We start from the raw sequence: 17,864 nt of genomic DNA, 5'->3' as shown, positions 1-17,864 counted from the left end.
TATAAGAGATATTTGTATATTGCATATTTAATTCTTATCAGATATATGATGCAAATAATTTTCCCCATTTTCTGGGTTGTCTTTTCACACTCTTAATAGTATCCTTTTAACTTTTCTCCCAATTATGAAATAAATACATGCTTCATTAGAAACATTGGAAAGTACTAAAGAGTTCCAAAAAGTATAAAGAATCAAAAAAAGGCACTCATAGTTCCAACTGGAAGTTAACTATGTTTTATATTTTTGCATATTGTTTTCATCACTTAAAAATTTTTTATGAGTTTATTTGAGGCAAACTAACAACATATGACAGGGAGCAAGATCTCAAATGCTCCCCTCCATCACTTTTTTTGTTGTTGCTAACCTTTTGCACTCGGATGTCGAGTGTGACTCGACACGGTTAGCATCGGTAGCAGCTCGTATGTCGAATTGTATTGAATGTATCAATAATTTGAAATATAAAAAAATCCAAATAAATAAGTTTGTATGAAAAGAAACTCCAGTTTTTTATTCTACTGCCGCGCTTTTAATCCTCACCTGAAGATATTTTTCCAATGATTTTAGAGAGAGTGGAAGAGAGAGGGAAAGACAGAGAGAAACATCGATGTGAGAGAAACACATCAGTTGGTTGCCTCCTGCACGCGCCCTGAACCCGAGCCTGCCGGGTCCTGAGAGGAGCTTGCAACCGAGTAACGTGCCCTTGACCAGATTTGAACCTGGGTCCCTTTGGTCCACAGTCCGATGCTCTATCCACTGAACCAAACCAGACAGGGCCCATCCATCACTTTTGATATTTACATTTACTTTATATATTTAAATGAATATGTATTTATAATATTATATATTTTTTAACTTACCATATTATAACCATTTTATTAAGTCAATAAAAAATCTGTAAACATACGTTTAATGGCTGCATATATTCTACTGTGTGGATATACTGGAAGTTATTTAAACATTCCCTAATGTTGAAAACATTTCCAATGTTTTTCTGGTAATAATAATGCTGAAATTAACATCTTACTGTCTGGGTTTCTCATTTTCTTCCCACATAATGGAATTGTAGAAGTAGAATAACAGACTAAAGGGCTTGAAGCAATCCCTTGTTTAAAGCAGTTTTCTGCTAAAATCCTGGGATGGTCATTGTGCCTTAGGCATCTGCACATGCACTAACTACTGCCACCTTGTGATACTCTCTTGTAAGACAATTTTGGTTCTGATAAAGTGGTGGAGGCTCAGCATGTGTTATTAAAAATAAAGAAAGGGGAGGGGAGGGGAGAAAATAAGCAAAGGCAAGTTTGAAGTTGAGGAGTGTCCTGCGCAGAGCTCAGGAGCACTGGGAAGGACCTTAAGCAGGTGGGGAGGAAAGGGAGACAGGAAAGTGTGAAGACATGGACAGACAAACTTGACATGGCATCATTTTATCTCAGGCCCTGGTTATATCTGTAAATGCTTATTGCCAGATGTACAGAGCTTTTGACCAGGTAGGTAAGGCAGCTTGACTAGTGACATGGAGAATGTGGCTGTGAATTCATGCATGTCATCTAAAATCTTAGTGGCCGAGTCTTCCTATGTAGCTGAGTATTCCCACACCTGTAAATACTGGACACCAAATGCTAATAACGTTATAATTTGATTTTTGCCTACTTACACCATTGGGAAGGACCTTGCAGTCTAGGGTTAAGACTTTAAAATTCTCCTTGGAACAATTAGTTTGCTGAATTAAGTAAGTAACTTCATAGTCCCATCCAGACACCACCTGAAACAATGTTGAATTGAATAGTTAAAGGGCAGTTTAAACATTATTCACTGTGTTATGAGGAACTTAGAATACTGCCTGGCATATTGCAAGCACTCAAAAATATAAACTCTTATTACTAGGCAAAACTCTTGGCTGAATAAATATTGAGCACTTTATGACTCTCACCCTCCTCAACACACACACACACACACACACACACACACACACACACACACACTCCTACACACCTTAAAAAAAAGCAGTATATAGGTGGAGTTACTGTATTTTCTTAAGAAAAAACTAGCAATATTTCCTCTGCCAGGCAATAGAAAAATAATGTCCTTTGAATTTTGTGAAATATTAATAATACTCTTCTACATGGTTAAAACCACTTTGGAGCTAGAATGGCCTTTACTGATAAGTTCTCAGGTTCCTAGACAGTCAGGCAGTACATTTTGTGCTGCTTTATCTTGAGCTAGTCCCACCCCAATAGCTGGCTATGAACATAATTGAGTAGAAAAAGCTCTTGAGTGAAGGAAAGTTGGATGTTCTATTAAAAGCAGGGACTGTTACTGACTAAAGTAAGTCCCTCATAATTAGACACTGAAATAGAAGGGACCCAGTCAATTCTCTGTAAAGACTTAGTGAACTGGGTCAATGAAAAAGCCAGATTTTCAAGTATTTACTTTCTTTTAATGATATGAAAACTATAATTTAGAGAGTGCTCAGAAAGCCGGGCCAACTGTTTGGGTACCATTTAATATTTTGGAACCATGCTTGACTCATGATAGCTAAGTGATAATGCAATTTTCTTAAAACCTTAAGGCTAGAATGATCTTTTCATCTCACCATCTCTCAGAAAAACATGTATTTCTGACTACCCATTCATTAAAACCAACCTCAGAGTCAGTGGTCTGATTAGCCACACTTTTGCCCTTTATAAATTGCAGTATCCGAATCACTTTGACGCAAGAGAAAGCTCTTTACCTCCTATGCCAGACAGATGGGGACATAAAAGAGCTCCCTCACCACCAGTCATGGAATCATAGGTTTTCTATTGATCAATGGTTTATTTTAGACGATGAAACCCTAAACATAAAGATCCAACCAATTTTAACAATACTGTGAGAAATGAAAACTAAAGCACAAACCTGTCTCTGTGCCCTTTTTACTTCTTTAAGAGTGAAGAGGTGGGAATGATTAGTGTGGTTGTTAAAATGTTGAATAGCATGTCTCAGAACAGGGTACAAGTCAGCGGGGACAGTCGATATGGGATGCACACAGCCATGGCATTCATACTGGTAGGTCACCACAGGGCCCTCGGCTTGACAAAGAAAGAGTAGGCAAAAGGGCAGCGTTAATGAGCAAAACCCGCATTCAGATACATTGTCCTAAATAAGTGAGATAATTTAAAGACCCTGGAAAACAAACTTTGTAGTAAATTCTAGTATGTATTAGAAAAAGAGAACACAAGACTGCTTTTTTGTCAGAGGGAAAAAAAACCTACCATTGACTTAGGAACATCTTATGTGCATACTATTGTGCATAATTATTTCAAATTTATTTAAAAATCATTGTAAATTATAGACATAATACATTAATTTATCCTCTTATAAAAAAGTAAAATGTTACAGATATAGTATTATTTATTTTTCAGCGTTAATTAAAGCTCCTTGAAGTCTCATTCAGGATATAATGTTTTATATCAATTCATTTAAACAAACATGTACATATTTTGCTTTTGCTGTAATATGTCAGGAGCTGAGGTAGACTGTGTTTATGTTAACTTGTTAGTAATGGTCCCTGTGGTGTGTTGGGGAGCACAGGAGACTTGGTTGGAAAGGTGTAAGGAGGACATTCTGATAAAAGGGTAGTGTGTGGAAGGCTGCCTGCCCTGTTTATCGAAATTCCTTCTTAGGGGAGACATAGGGGAGTGTCGAAGGCAGCGCCCCTAATTATTCCTTGACCTTTCCAAACAAGTGTGATTACATACAGACCCCAGATGTTTACTGGAATCCTTATGCTTAATCCCTGGATGCCCTTGCCTAGAGGACAATGTAAGCACATGTGTCCTCGCAAGATTACTCACCCTATTCATTGTATCTAAGGATAAAAACTGCAATAAAAGGCTAATAAGGCAGGCAATCCAGGCTGCTCTGGCCTCTAGAGCCAGGAGCCCCTTAGCCCTCTCTTTCACAGTCAAAGTGTGTCTGAATAGTCTGTTCAACTGTCGTTCGTTTAGGGGATGCTGGTCAGCCTGGCAGTGGTGAAGGTGTGGGGCCAAATTGAGTGGGAGAGACAGAACTGCAGATAGATATTTCAAAATAATTCGACAAGAGCTTGGAAAGGCAGGAGCCCAGAGTGAGCCCAAGAAAGACTTTCCTGAGGAGAAGAGGTCTTTCCTGTGTAAAGTGGTCAAGGTCAACTGGGCCACATAAAGTGTGAGCCTGAGAAGAAGGAACAAAGGGAGGAATGGCTCTCGAGAAAGCAGGATGAGTCAGGGGCAGCGTGTGGGATGCTGTGTGTACTTTTTACCGGGGTTTAAAGCGGGAGGCAGGGACTGCCGATTGAGGTCTGGACAATTGGTAGAGAGAGTCCTCTGCTGTGGAGCCCAGGCCACTCTGCGGAGGCCAGGGGTTATGAACTATATTCCAAGGGTCATGGGTTCCTTGGTGAACCTGATGAGAACTATGGCGCCCTCTCCAAGAAAATGCCGGTACTCACAACGTTCTCCATATAATTTCAGGGTGTACATAGACCCACTGAAGTGAATTAAGAGTGGTCAGCAGTAATGATTGGGTGCCACTGATGGGGTTTTAATAAAATCAGGTAAAATATTAAAACCGGAGCGAGCTTGTATTAAGTTACCAAGTAATGTTTATAACAGATAGCCTTAACCTGCTGATCAGTAGAGGCACACGCTGTAGAGGGGAAGTCATGAAGGCACCCTGGGCCCCTTTGCCTTGGGCTCTCACTGTCCGAGTGTGTAGGACCCAAACAGAATCAGGAGGCCAACAGAGTTCTACAACAGTGTCCCTCAGTTGCAAGTAGGTCAACACAACTCCCCTTGCAGCTGTTTCTTGGCACTCACTCCATAAGCATGTGTGTCAGAAAAAAGATTTGCTGGGTGACTATTCATAGCTTTCCTCACTGCTCTCCCCTTGCAGAAGGTATGTGGCATCAGGGCAGTGGACAAAGTTAACAAACTGGAGGGGACTTACCTGGGAAAGGAGAGTATTACTGATTTGAGAACAAAAGATTGATGAACACAGAAGGGGGAGGGGAAAGGGAGTAGAGACCAGAGGCTGGTTTGCTGACCTCAAGGGCAGCTCTGACTGGGGTAAGATGAGAGATGGAGCAGTCTTTTGAGGGTGAGACGAGTAGGGAAAGATGCAAATTCAGTTTTTCCAGGCGATGGAATGATTTTTCATCCTGCTCCAACATTTCTAGGGAGATTTTTAAAAAATTTAAAAAAGATTTTAAATTTTGAATTCTGAAACATATTTGGCCAAAAAGATTTCAGGTAAGGGATTGTGGACCTAGTAGTAATTGTGGCAAATAGCTTTTTCTCTCCTAGTATATAAGTGCTGTGTTCTGGATCATGTGAAAATTTGCTTATGAGCTAAAGTTCTTAAACTAAATAATAAAAAGCTACTCAAAAATTGTTTTTAAATAATTGTGATTTCTTTTCTGTTTTGGATTGTTTTTCTTTGAATGCCACTTCTTGCAAGAGCTGAAACTCAAGAAATATAGTTTTTGTGACTTCCTTATGGATGACAAAGGCCAAGATAGAACAATTGCTCCTCCACTGATGTTCATGAGTGTGGCTGAGGATGCTGTTCTGGAGCCTTCTATACAAAAACCCTATCTTGCAAAAAGCAAGTTCTGGGTTGGCTTTTCTGATTGACATTCCCTAGATGTGCCCATCTTCTGAACCCAGCCACACTGCTACCAGAGGGAAGGCGCTAATAGTGGTTATATCTCTGCATAAGTTGCTCCATTCTTACAAGGTCTACTATACCACTCTGCTAATTGCCAGCTATGGGATACTGGGAAAGATATTTAACTGTGGTGGGCCTCGGTTTCCTCATTTGTAAAATGAGAATATTAGCACTTGCCCCCATAGAATAGTTGTGAGGATTAAATAAATCATCATATGTAAAACGATTAGCACTGTGGCTAGGAATAAGTGCTCAATAAATGTCAGCTATGATTACTTTTATTCTGATGATCAGTACATTCTTATGCTTGTAACTTCAAGCCTGCCATTTAGTTTCAGTCTACAATAACCCTCTGCAGTGAGAATTCCTGTGATCCCCTTTTAAGGAAAAGGGAAACCAAAAAGGTGAAGAGCTTTTGAAGGATTGCAGGCCAGGTCTGACCTCAAAGCCTGTGCTTTTCTGGCTCTAGGACACCTCAGAATTGAAGCATGTGGCATGTTTTCTAGTCCTTTCCCAGGGCCTTAGCACACACCTAATTCAGTGTTGCTGTCCAGGGAGAGTCCAGGGGATGATTGGCAGGAGCCGGGCCCCACCTCAAAACTCTGTTACCACAGACCCCAATTCCCACCAAGGCTGCAAATGGCATTGTGCAGCCACTCACTGCCCTCTGGGAAGGGACTTTGTCCAGGTTATGCTCCTGGCCCCACATGGAAATGGTTCATTTCCCCCCGGGGCAGCGCCACCCTGTATATCAGCTACCTGGAGTAATGTGGCAGGTCTGGGTAACCACGGAGAATTCCTTATTCCATGTCTTCACTATGGTCGCCATGCATTCTCCTGTGGCCTAGAAAGAAAGAAAAAGGAGACCATTTATCTTAATCTTTCAGATGGAGAAGTGCACCTAGTGCTGTTGCTAAGTATGGCTTTTCTCTTATTTCAAACTTAAGATTTTTTTCTAACAGAGTTTTGAGACACAAGAATGAATGTTTTTGTAGCCTAATCATTATTATTTACAAGTCATTGATATTCATGAGATGTCGGGAGGAGTGGCAGTGAAGATAGTGAGGTTTAAAATAATGTTATGATTGGAGCCCAGGAGATATTTCTTTTACACCAAGGTGAACACAGTGCCCTAAAACCAGCCTGCCAGACTTTCCTCTTACAATTCAACGTCAGGGTTCAACTTCACAGAGGATGCGGAGTTTCTGATACCATTGTAATAACCAGTTATTAACTGAAAAGGAACAAAGGGAAGGCCAAATAGACAAATGCTCAGTAAAGTCTGGGTGACATAGGGAAGGTACTTGTCTGTCAGTCACACCTGGGAACATAGTCAGTGTGGCCACTGCAAGCACGGGAAATGTCAGTTATTAAACTCCTAAACGAAGGAGTTCTCTCTCTTGCCTCTTTGCTCACTGGGGCTCCTGGCTCTCTTGTTGCAGGGGACACACTCCCCTGCATGCACCCACATGGCCCACAGCCATATGCCACCCTCCTCCTCCCTCCCCCCCCACCCAACACACACACACACACACACACACACACACACACACACACACACACACACATGGACTAATGGATGGGAACTAGCCTAATGCTGTGCCAGAAACAGCTCCACCATGGAATGGAAACTTGGGACATTGGTTTGGCTTTTGGCTCTGCTAAATCCCCAGCTGCACCTCTTTTAGAACTGGTTTAAGGGAAATGGGACTTTAGAAATGCAGATATGAAATTCCACACAAATAAAGATCTCTCATCTTCCTGTGTGAGTCTTAGAAAATTCTTTTTCTCAAGATATCATGAGGACTGGACCCCCAATATCCCGTGGAGAAAGGATCCCCCACTTCCCACCAGTGGACACCCCACTTCCACCAATAACATTTTGACACATTAAAGAGATGAGTCCATGGACTGTGGAAAGAGTGGTTTGCTTCCTGGCAGATACTGGCTGTTAGCTCCCTCAGGTAAGGCCAAACAACTAGCTATGGTGTGGCAAATAGATATTAGGCACTTGGTTAAGAGACCTTGTTATTAAAACTAGGTCTTTTCATATGTATCTTCTTTTATCTTCCAATTTAGGTCAATTTTACCTCCCTTTTACTAGGGAGCCCATGGGTTAAAAGTGGTCAGCTAATTAGAGGCAGAGTAGAATTCAAACTCAGGTCTGCACAAATAAAGCACCCAGTTGGTCATAGGAGTCCCCTCTTTATGGGAGGGCTTTCTTCACATCTCATGGCTGGTTTCTCGTGACCTTTCTGTCTATGCAAGAATATAGACATCAACCATTTGATTTTTCTACACATTTGAGGGTTTATGTTCACCCCTCAGAAACAGGATCAACAGTACTCATCACCCCCAGCACTAATAGAATAATTTTGCAGTCTTGATTGGGAAAACTGGGGGCTCTGGACCATCACACTTACAGCTTGCTCAGGTTCTTTGTAGTCACAGTCCTGCCAGGTTTTGCCACTTTGAACAGGACAGTCGCCCTCCTTCATTTCGTACTTGACAGAATAAAATATGTCCTGGTCTTCCTGGAAAAAAAGCAATCAAAGATACACAGGGCTTATTCAACTGACAACAGCAGACCATTGGAGAACGATCTGGTGCAGTTACAAATATTTGATATTGATTTAATTCAACAAGAGCAAAACATTTACTAAAAATACTGAAAGTTATAAACACTTGAAAGAATGTTCATAATATATTTATAAACGTGTATTTTCAAGTAACAAAGTAGTATACATACCATTAGCCTATTTTTGTAGAAACCAATTTACATGCACATACATGATTTTAAAAGTCTGAAAAGTTATGCAGCAAAGCTGATAACATGTTGCTCTCAGTGTTGGGTGTATGGTTATCTTTTACTCTCTTCTTTAAACAAACATTCCTAAATTGTCTGAGTATTTTTTTGAAAACAAATATATATTACTTTTACAATTTGAAAGCAAACCAACAAATAAGAGTAGTTTCTTTTTGAATTTTTTGAAAATAATGTTAACAGGTATCTCTGGATGGTGAGATTAGTTATGGGTAATTTTAGTATTTTATTTGTTTTTTTTTGTTTTCTATTTTTTTCTAACATGTCATAAAATAATTAATAAAACTTTAAAGCCCAAAGGTTCTGAGTTAGATGAGCTTTTAGATGCAAAATCCTGGCATGTTGGAGCAGCAAGAGACCTGAGAGGTGATGTTGCCTCGTCCCTCACTTTGCAGGTGAGAGAAAGGAGGCCCAAGGAGAGAGGGCAGAGCTTAGGCAGCTCCCACCTTGGGAAGGCAAAGCCAACCCAGACCCGTATCTCCTGAGTCCAGGGGCAGTGCTCTCTCAGAGCCTGCACTCGTCAGAGTATTTGCATCTGGGAGATGATGGAGTCAAACACGATAGTTCTGAGGTTTGTTTCAGGTCTCAAATTTTGACAAAGCGGTAGGTGATAGTGATTCTGTGGACATCTTAGAAAAAAAAAATACCCAACAGCAACACATTTGCCACAGATGTCAGTCAGTTTATGAGGACAACACCAATAACATTGTCGAGGGCACCAGGACTCGCATGACTACATTAGTTTGTATAACAGAATGGCTCAATGTTACTTTCAGGAGGAAAAAAAAAAAAAGTCCATGGGCTTTTTTCTTTAATCTCATCATGTCAAATGGATGGATTTTTCTTCCACTAAAGTAAACTATCACAGAGACATAGTGAAATTCATTTTAACAAACTATTGAAAGCTTATTTTTTTAACTTTACTTTTTTTTCCCTTTAATAATAATTTGTTTTCTTTTGTATGACACAAGACTTCTAGTTCCTAAACAGGGTACATCAAAAACAAAGATATCCCCCATGTGTCCCATCTTTATTTTCACCAATGCAAGAAATCCTTCTGGAATATCAGCACGTGATTAAACAGGTATCAAACCACTGAATCTACAAGTTAATACATATTCTGTTATGGCAGAATAACCAAGAATTTCCCCCAAAGAAAGATGTTAATTTTCTAAATATGAAGGGGTCTAAGAGGATCATATGCGAAAAAACAAAAATCTCTTATGCCAGGTTTTTTAGGCTAAAGTTGGATAACACACTGGCAGCTGAAGAAAGCTGAAACTATAAATAGATCCAAATTAAGAATTTCTACATTTCTTTAAAAAACAGAACCAGAATTCCTGTTTTAAAAATGACCCTGTGGAATGGCTTTGCTTCCATATTTATCTAATATTGTAACAGTAAAACAGACACAAGAACGTTGATGACAGTTCAACAATGCTGGATGCAGGACGTTTACATGTGACTTTTGCTTAAAAGTCCCACAGGTTTATTGACTAAGGCTAGACAGCAAGTCATATGATCCTATTTGATGCTTTTTCTACAGTGTCCAAGATCATTATACGGACTGGGCCCCGACTTTCAGGACAAAGACTACAAAAAAGAAAATCAGGGTAGTTTAGTCCCCCTAGATAATTGTTAGAACTGGAACAACAAAAGATGGAAAACACAGACTTCAATGAATTAAAGGAGTTGGAAAAACTTGGTGGAGAGAGGCATGGTATAAGAGTAAGGTCATTGGGCTTGGGATGTCAAGGACACTGCAAAAAGAGCATCCATGGGACCACGTATTTATAATGTCCTGTGGTGTCACTCTCTCAACGATGTTAGGACATCTGTATCTGATAATAAATAGGTTAGATATGCAATAAGGCAGTGTGTCAAATATGCATTCGTCCTGTGGAATGAACCACCACAGAGGTACATGATACCATACACATTCTTTAAGTGTTCTTGTGTTGTGTCTGATTTGCTTGTTTTCAAAGCCACCCAGGCAAACTCTTCCCGGGATGTCCTTGGAGAGAAGAGTGGTCCGCTGAGCCCAGTTTGCTTAATCTTTCCTTTATCAAGAGATGATGATTGACTTTAAAGAGAAATAAAGCTAAAGGTTGTTTGATTTTGATTTTTTTCCCTTTCAGTTGCATCATTCTGAATGTTTTCATATAAACAACAACAACAACAACAAAATCACAACTAAACCCTCCTTCCTGCCCCCGCCACAACCTAATAGTTTTGATGCATCCAGTTGTATTTCTTGGAATCACACATCCTGTCAGGATTTATCTTCAACCTGAGTGTATCCATCAGTGATAAAGAATATTCTAAACCAACTAGAACATTGCTGTTACACTTGATGCATTCAGCAATCAAGACTTCATGTAGGTATTTTATCTAATATAGTAGAACTATATTAACTACTTTTCTGACTCCTTTTGACATACCCCACTGTCCCTCATTTACCCTAGTTTTATTGAGGTATAATTTATTGAGTTATATTTATTGAGGTATAAATAAATTACATATGTTTAAGATATACAAGAAGATGATTTGCTATATGTATACATTGTGAAATGACTACCACAAATAAGCTAATTAACACATTGTCACCTCACATAATTACCTGTTTTGTGTGTGTGGTGAGAACTCTTAAAATCTAGCCCTTTAGCAGATTTCAAGTATACAATACTGCTGGGGTTCTTGTCCCAGCCTTACAAAGGGTTCAGCAATCTGGAGAAAGGAGCTGATGCATAGATTAAGAAGGAGTCCAAAGACAAAAGATAATTTTGAAAGGCATTGGGGGTCAGAGGAGCTTCAGCTAAAGGAACTAAAAGACTACCCCTTGTCTAAGGACCCCATGCTATTTAATAACACAACTTGTCCTAAGGCAAGGTGGAGATAATACACTTCAAAGGGTAGGGTTTACAGAAGCATTGTCAGTTTGGGGAATAGCCTACAGCTGTTCAGGTGTTTGGCCAACAGGAGGCAATATCATGCAGATTTAAGATGCTCTGAGGTGTCTGGCAGCAAGCAATCCTATTCAGGTTTGGGGGATATGCTGTTTAGCTATCCCAGATGATTCAGCCCTGCTGACATGTTGGAATTGGCTTCTGGCAAATACAGTATTATTAATTCTATTCACCATGCTGTACATTAGACCCCCAAGACCTACTCATCTTATTTTTTAAAAATATATTTTTATTGATTTTAAAGAGGAAGGGAAAAGGAGAGAGAGATAGAAACATCAATGATGAGAGAGAATCACTGATTGGTTGCCTCCTGCACACCCCACACTAGAGATCAAGCCTGCAACCCGGGCATGTGCCCTGACCGGGAATTGAACCACCACCTCCTGGTTCATAGGTTGATGCTCAACCATTAAGCTAAGCGACCAGGCTCATCTTATAACTGAAAGTTTGTACCCTTGACAAACACCTCCCCATCTCTCCCTTCCCACAATCCTTGGAAACCGCCATTCTACTTTCTGCTTCTGTTAAGTTTGACTTTTTTAGATTCCATTTATGTGTGAGATTACACAGTATGTGTTAGACATACCCCCTTAAACACCTCCTCCCCTTTGAGGTCTGGAGGTCTTTATATTTTAGTTTAAGGCCGGTCACCCAGTAAATCCTCTTGCTGTGGCCTGACTGAGTTCCTGCATTTTCCCACTCTACATAGTCCCTTTCAAATGACTCCATCTACCTTTCTTTAATTTCAGCTTAGGATACCTGTCCTCTGATGACCCAAGAGGCCAACCTTGGAGGCTTGAGGACTAGTCATACCCTGCCTAAGTCCCAGCCCAGAGAGTGGGGTTGGTCTTTTCCAAGAGCTGTAAGCCTCTACCTTTAATTATCAGTTTTCGTGTTTTTTTTTCCCCTGTGGGGTGTGTGTGTGTGTGTGTGTGTGTGTGTGTGTGTGTGTGTGTGTCCTGGATTCAAGTGATAGCACAAATCCCAAATGACCTCAAGGTTAAACACAACTCACTCACCGTCTTGATGACTTCGGTTATGCGGTACAATAAAAACTGGTTGCCACTTTTGCTTCCATTATTGTATTTCTTCAGAGCTGCATCCACAGCCTTAAATACATCCTCATCATTGCAGTCAATTTCTCGCTGTTGGTCGTCTTGGGCGAAACTTGTTAGAAGCCTGGAACAAAAGAAAAGGATGGCAATTAACTTCATGATTTATCAGTCTCCCTCTGGGAGTTTCACCAAGAATTGGAAGCTATCTTGGAAACTGATGTTAACCCTCTTCAGCCTCTTATATCTTCTGTCTCTCCTCTCTCTGCATTAGCACTTTAGGGCTCTGCTTGGCTTCCTGCTGCCCTCCACTATTTGCCCTATTACAAAAGAACAAATGGTATGGATTATCCAAGCAGATTTCAGGCTGGTATATTACAACACTGGGTCGTTGACCTGCTTGTTTGTATTTGGGAGGCATGTATGAGCACATTTCCAGGAAATTGTACAACTTTGTATAGCAAATCAGAGTACAATCCAATAAAGGAGGAGAAAAAAAAATCAACCACCCGTTATTCCGTTTCCCAAATGACTTTCCCAAAGCTATTTATGAAGGTCACTACATGTGACAACAATGTAACCATGAGCAGATACATTTCAATAAAATTTCTTTGCACTCCTGGAGAGGACATGCACAGGGACATAGTAAGTGCAGGGAGTCTCATACCAGGGCATTGGCATGACTGGAAATAAAAAATGGGCATCCTATCTAGTCTCTGTCCAAACCAGCCTCTCTCCACTCAACTGGATCTGTTGTAAAAGGATAATGTTCCCAAGGGTGGAGGAGACAGGGGAGAAACTTAAGGAGAGATGGTTTGAGTGAAGCCTGCTTACCCTGTCATTCCTTATTGTTTCTGGTTTGGTGGACTTTATAGTGATCTTTCATTCACCAAGCCTAAGTGATCTTTCAGATCAAGTTAGACTATTCAGGGAGAGGAGGTCTAAAGGTAGGTTAAAGATGCCAGGAACCAATTCCAGCATGTAATAATTACAAGAGTTTCACCAAAAGGTTGGTGAACCTTGGGCGGCTCAACAATGGCTGAGCCACATATGTAGTTTACCTGCTGGAACGGCTAAAGGGCACTTCCCCCAAAACCTGAATAGGATTGTCTCCTGCCAGACAGCTCAGGGCATTTTATTGCCTCCTGTTGGCTAAACACCTCAACAGCTGTAGGCTATTCCCCAAACTGACAATGCTTCTGTATCCTTTGAAACCCTACCCTTTGAAGTGTATTATCTCCACCTTGCCTTAGGACAAATTGTGTTAAATAAATAGCACAGGGTCCTTAGATGAGGTGAGTCTTCAGTTCCTTTAGCTGGTCCCCAATGCCTTTCAAAATTATCTTTTGTCTCCGGACTCTTTAATCATCTATGCATCAGCCCCTTTCTCCAGAATGCTGAATCCTTTGTAAGGCTGGGAAAAGAACCCTGGCATAAAGATATGGGCTAGTAGATGTTTGCCTTCAAGTCTTACCCTCTTCCCCCCAAAAAGATGTTTGGCTTCATTGTTGGTGATTGGGTATCTAGCTTGGCAAGCCAATCTTCCGGAGAGCCCCTGGAAAAGAGGGATCCATGGGAGCTGAATGATGGCCTTGTAGCAGAGTGGCAGGAATATGAGCTTGGCAGCAAGCCCAACCTTGATTCCCATCCAGCTCTGCTACTTAACTGCTATGTGATCCTGAGCAAATCAGGGTCATAAAGCCTTTCTGTGCCTTCATTTCCTCATCTGGAAAATGAAATATCATAATATCTTATGAGATTTTCTGAGGAGTAATGAGATAATATATGTGCAGAGCCTGGTAATTAGTTCATATAAATTATATCTAATATTAGGGCTGGTTGGTTAAGAATCCCTGACTTACTGCAGCAGTTTCAGGTGTGTAATGATGGCAGAAGGTAGATTCTAGTGTGGGTGTGGCAGGGCCAGGGGGTGGTGGGAGATGTAGGAAATGAAACTAAGGATGAAAAAGATGGGTAAGTTCTCAGAGTTGGAAGAAAGAGGGACCCACAAAGATGGAGAAGCTGAGGGTGGGAGAGGGAGAAGATGACTGATGTGCATGGTCCAGGAGGAGTTGGAAAGGAGCACAGGGCTGATCAGGGTGGGTGTTTCAAGTGAAGATTCAGAAACAGGACTTGCCAGTGTATACAGGCGGCATAATAAACAGGAAAGCATGTGACTTTGGAGGAGGCTGATCTGGGTTCTAATCCCAGGCCCAATTTCCTGACTATAACAAACACTTTTTAGCTACCGTGTAATAAAACAAATCTAGAAAAGGAGCAATCAATGGTATCTTGTCTAAATCTCTCGTACAATGTAAGCTCCCTAGAGTAGGGATTTTTTTTCTTACCCCATTATTCAGCTGCAGCAACTGTGTTTGCATATTATAAATGCATTCAATGGACATGAATTGGCAACATTCAATCCCATGTTTTCCAGGTACTATTTTCAATAACTCATACAATATTTGTGAAAGTACTTTATAAATTAGAAAACGCTACTGAAATGCTCCTGTGAGTTATTGAGCTACGCATTTTTTTGGTCTTCTTGGATTTCACCTTTCTTTACTCTCTATTTATGCAGCTATCCCTGTGTTCACGCCTCTGGAGGGATGTGATTCTGAAGAGCAGACATTTGGCTGGAGCCTCCCTGATGGTTTATAGTTGGCGACCGTTCTGACTGGCTTTCTTATCTGCTCTGTTAGTCAGTGCTGGCATCATTTTGGTTATTAAATATTATTAAATATTTTGGGTGTCATCATGTGGTTTCATGAAATGACATCTAGCTGTACCCTAGGGAGAAAAGGGAAATGGGCTGCCACCATCACCATTTTTTACAAAAGGAAAATGGGGCCCAAGAAGGTTTAATGACTTTCTTAGGATCTTATAGTCAATAAATTGTAGGACTGGGGTTAGAACCCAGATGGGCCTTCTTTAAAGTTGCATGCTTTTCTATTTATTGTACTGCCTGAATCCATTGCCACGTTCTAGTTTTATTAATAAACTAGTGGCCTGGTGCATGAATTTGTGCACATTGAAAGGGATTTAATTAGAAGAAATATTTTAATGTCACCATTTTCCCTTTCTCTATAATAGAAGTGTCAGAGATTAAAGAAAATTAGAAAAATGCATACAAAAGTAATATATAAGTTTATTAATAAATAAACAATAACAACATGATATAACAACAACAAACACATAATATAAAAGCAACATTGATTCAGCGGATTCCGTGAGGGATGGGGCTCCCTCCGGCCTGCTGTCTGTGTCCTGGGTGTGGGTATCCGGCTCCCTCCTCCATCCTGTCAGAGTCTGGGCCAGCGCCAGCAGGGACACAACGTCAGGTCCCGCCGAAGCCTGTGGGTACACAGCATCAAGACCCTGCCAGCGCTGCGATACCCAGAGTCAAGTCCTGGGTGTGAGTATCTGGCTCCTTTCTCCATCCTGTCAGAATCTGGCTGGCGCCCTGAGGATACAGTGTCATGTCCCTGCCCACCTGCGCATGCTTCGCTGCGCACGTAGCCCCACCCACCCACCTGTGCCTGTCGCGCACGCACCCTCCTGGTGATAGGTCCACATGCTTTTTATATATAGGATAATTGACATACATCCCTGTGTAAGTTTAAGGGGTTCCACATGATGCTTTGATTTACACATCTTTTGAAATGATTACAATAGGTTCAGTTAACATTAATCGTCTCATATAGATATAATAAAAAGAAAAGATTTCTTCTTGTGATGAGAACTCTTAGGATCTACTCTCTGAGCATCTTTCCTATATATCATGCAGCAGGGTTAACTATTCTGTAAATTTCACCTTAGTCCTCACTTCTCTTAAAACTGGAAGTTTGCATCTTTTGATCACCTTCCTCCAAGTCCTGTTTCTGACTCTTCACTTGAAGCACCCACTGTGATCAGCCTTGGGCTCCTTTCCACTCCTCCTGGGACATGCACATCAGTCATCTCCCACCCTCAGATTCTGCATCTTGTGGGTCCTTCTTTCTTCCCAGCCCAATATCTTACCCAAGTCTCTTTCACCCTTAGTTGTTTTTTTTTCTTTCTCTCCCTTCGCTCATTAGAATCTACCTGCTGCCACCATCACACACCTGAAATGCTTCACTAAATAAGATAGAGAGAATCTAAAGTCTTATTAGCTTGAGTCTAAATGCTTGAATCTAGTTTGGGAAGAAGGGGAAAAAAAAAGAAAATTCAAATGTGAAAAAAGAGTCCCCTGGCCTCAAAAATGAATAAAGAAAACTTTCTGAGAACTTTCTGAGACTAGAAAAGCCTCTAACAAGGGAGAAGGTATGAGAAAAACGGAGGAATCTGGGGGTCTGGAAGCAAGGGCACTCTGCCGTGCTTTCTGGACATGTAGCCTGAAAGACAGCAAGATCCCAGAGGGAGATGAATATGGTATTCTTAGCAGTCATGTTCATCAGGAGTCTTAGAGAGACTCCTGCACCCCCATTTTGATTCAGAAGAAGCAGATACACTAGACCCAAAGAGTGATGTGAACAGGGTAGTAAGCATTCCTTAGCAGGGAGACCTGGTGAATCAGTGAGGAAGAATCAGACCTTCTTCCCATGCCCACTACCCAAACATCTGGGACTATGTGAGACTCTTTTTTTTTTTTTTAAATATATTTTATTGATTCTTTACAGAGAGGAAGAGAGAGGGATAGAGAGTTAGAAACATCGATGAGAGAGAAACATCGATGAGCTGCCTCTTGCACACCCCCTACTGGGGATGTGCCCGCAACCAAGGTACATGCCCTTGACCGGAATCGAACCTGGGACCCTTGAGTCCGCAGGCCGACGTTCTATCCACTGAGCCAAACCGGTTTCGGCTATGTGAGACTCTTGAACTGTGGCATAACTTTGTGTGGAGAGCAGCAGGGTGGGGAAATTCTAAGAAGGACTGAGGTTAAGTTTTCTGTTATCCCAGTAGGATGGCAACTTGAAATATAAATTAATGTTTTGAAAATCAAGTGATATTTCTGGGGCACTTGAATTTATGGTCATGATTCATGCCTATGAACTTGTTTGAAAATTATATCCTGACCTTTGTCTGCTTTGTAATTAAATTTAGAACTTATTTCTCCAAAATAAAGGGAATTTAGAGAATTAGAAATAAGAAGTAGGAGAGAATTTAGATCACTTTTATAAGAACAACCCTGTATATGACAATACATACTTTCTTGGCGTGCCCAGCTACAGCATAAGAACTAAAAAAGGAATGATGCTAGAATTAAAGGAGCTGAACCGAGAAAGTAAAGGAATTCTGAGGATCAGAGATTTGTTTTGAGTGGTGTAGTAACCAGTGAGAGAATGAACTTTTGACTTG

At 40.8% G+C, this 17,864-nt stretch overlaps 1 protein-coding gene across 1 annotated transcript in view; it reads right to left on the bottom strand.

Moving 5' to 3' along the window:
* Positions 1–12,686, bottom strand: part of LOC307097294 (kininogen-1-like) — a gene marked incomplete at both ends in the record, with an annotated part of 30,556 nt that extends 17,870 nt beyond the window's left edge. Inside the window, 5 exons of the mRNA XM_079767276.1 lie at positions 1,652–1,759; positions 2,893–3,065; positions 6,442–6,526; positions 8,106–8,216; positions 12,492–12,686. Of these exons, the coding sequence (XP_079623402.1) occupies positions 1,652–1,759; positions 2,893–3,065; positions 6,442–6,526; positions 8,106–8,216; positions 12,492–12,686 (672 nt within the window). The remainder of the gene's footprint in view (positions 1–1,651; positions 1,760–2,892; positions 3,066–6,441; positions 6,527–8,105; positions 8,217–12,491) is intronic.
* Between the last annotated feature and the right edge of the window lie 5,178 nt (positions 12,687–17,864).

This window comes from Cnephaeus nilssonii (assembly GCF_951640355.1).
Source record: "Cnephaeus nilssonii genome assembly, chromosome: 3".
Classification (NCBI taxonomy): Eukaryota; Metazoa; Chordata; class Mammalia; order Chiroptera; family Vespertilionidae; genus Cnephaeus; species Cnephaeus nilssonii.
The sequence above is the reverse complement of the archived record's forward strand: the minus strand, read 5'-3'. Positions and strand labels throughout refer to the sequence as shown.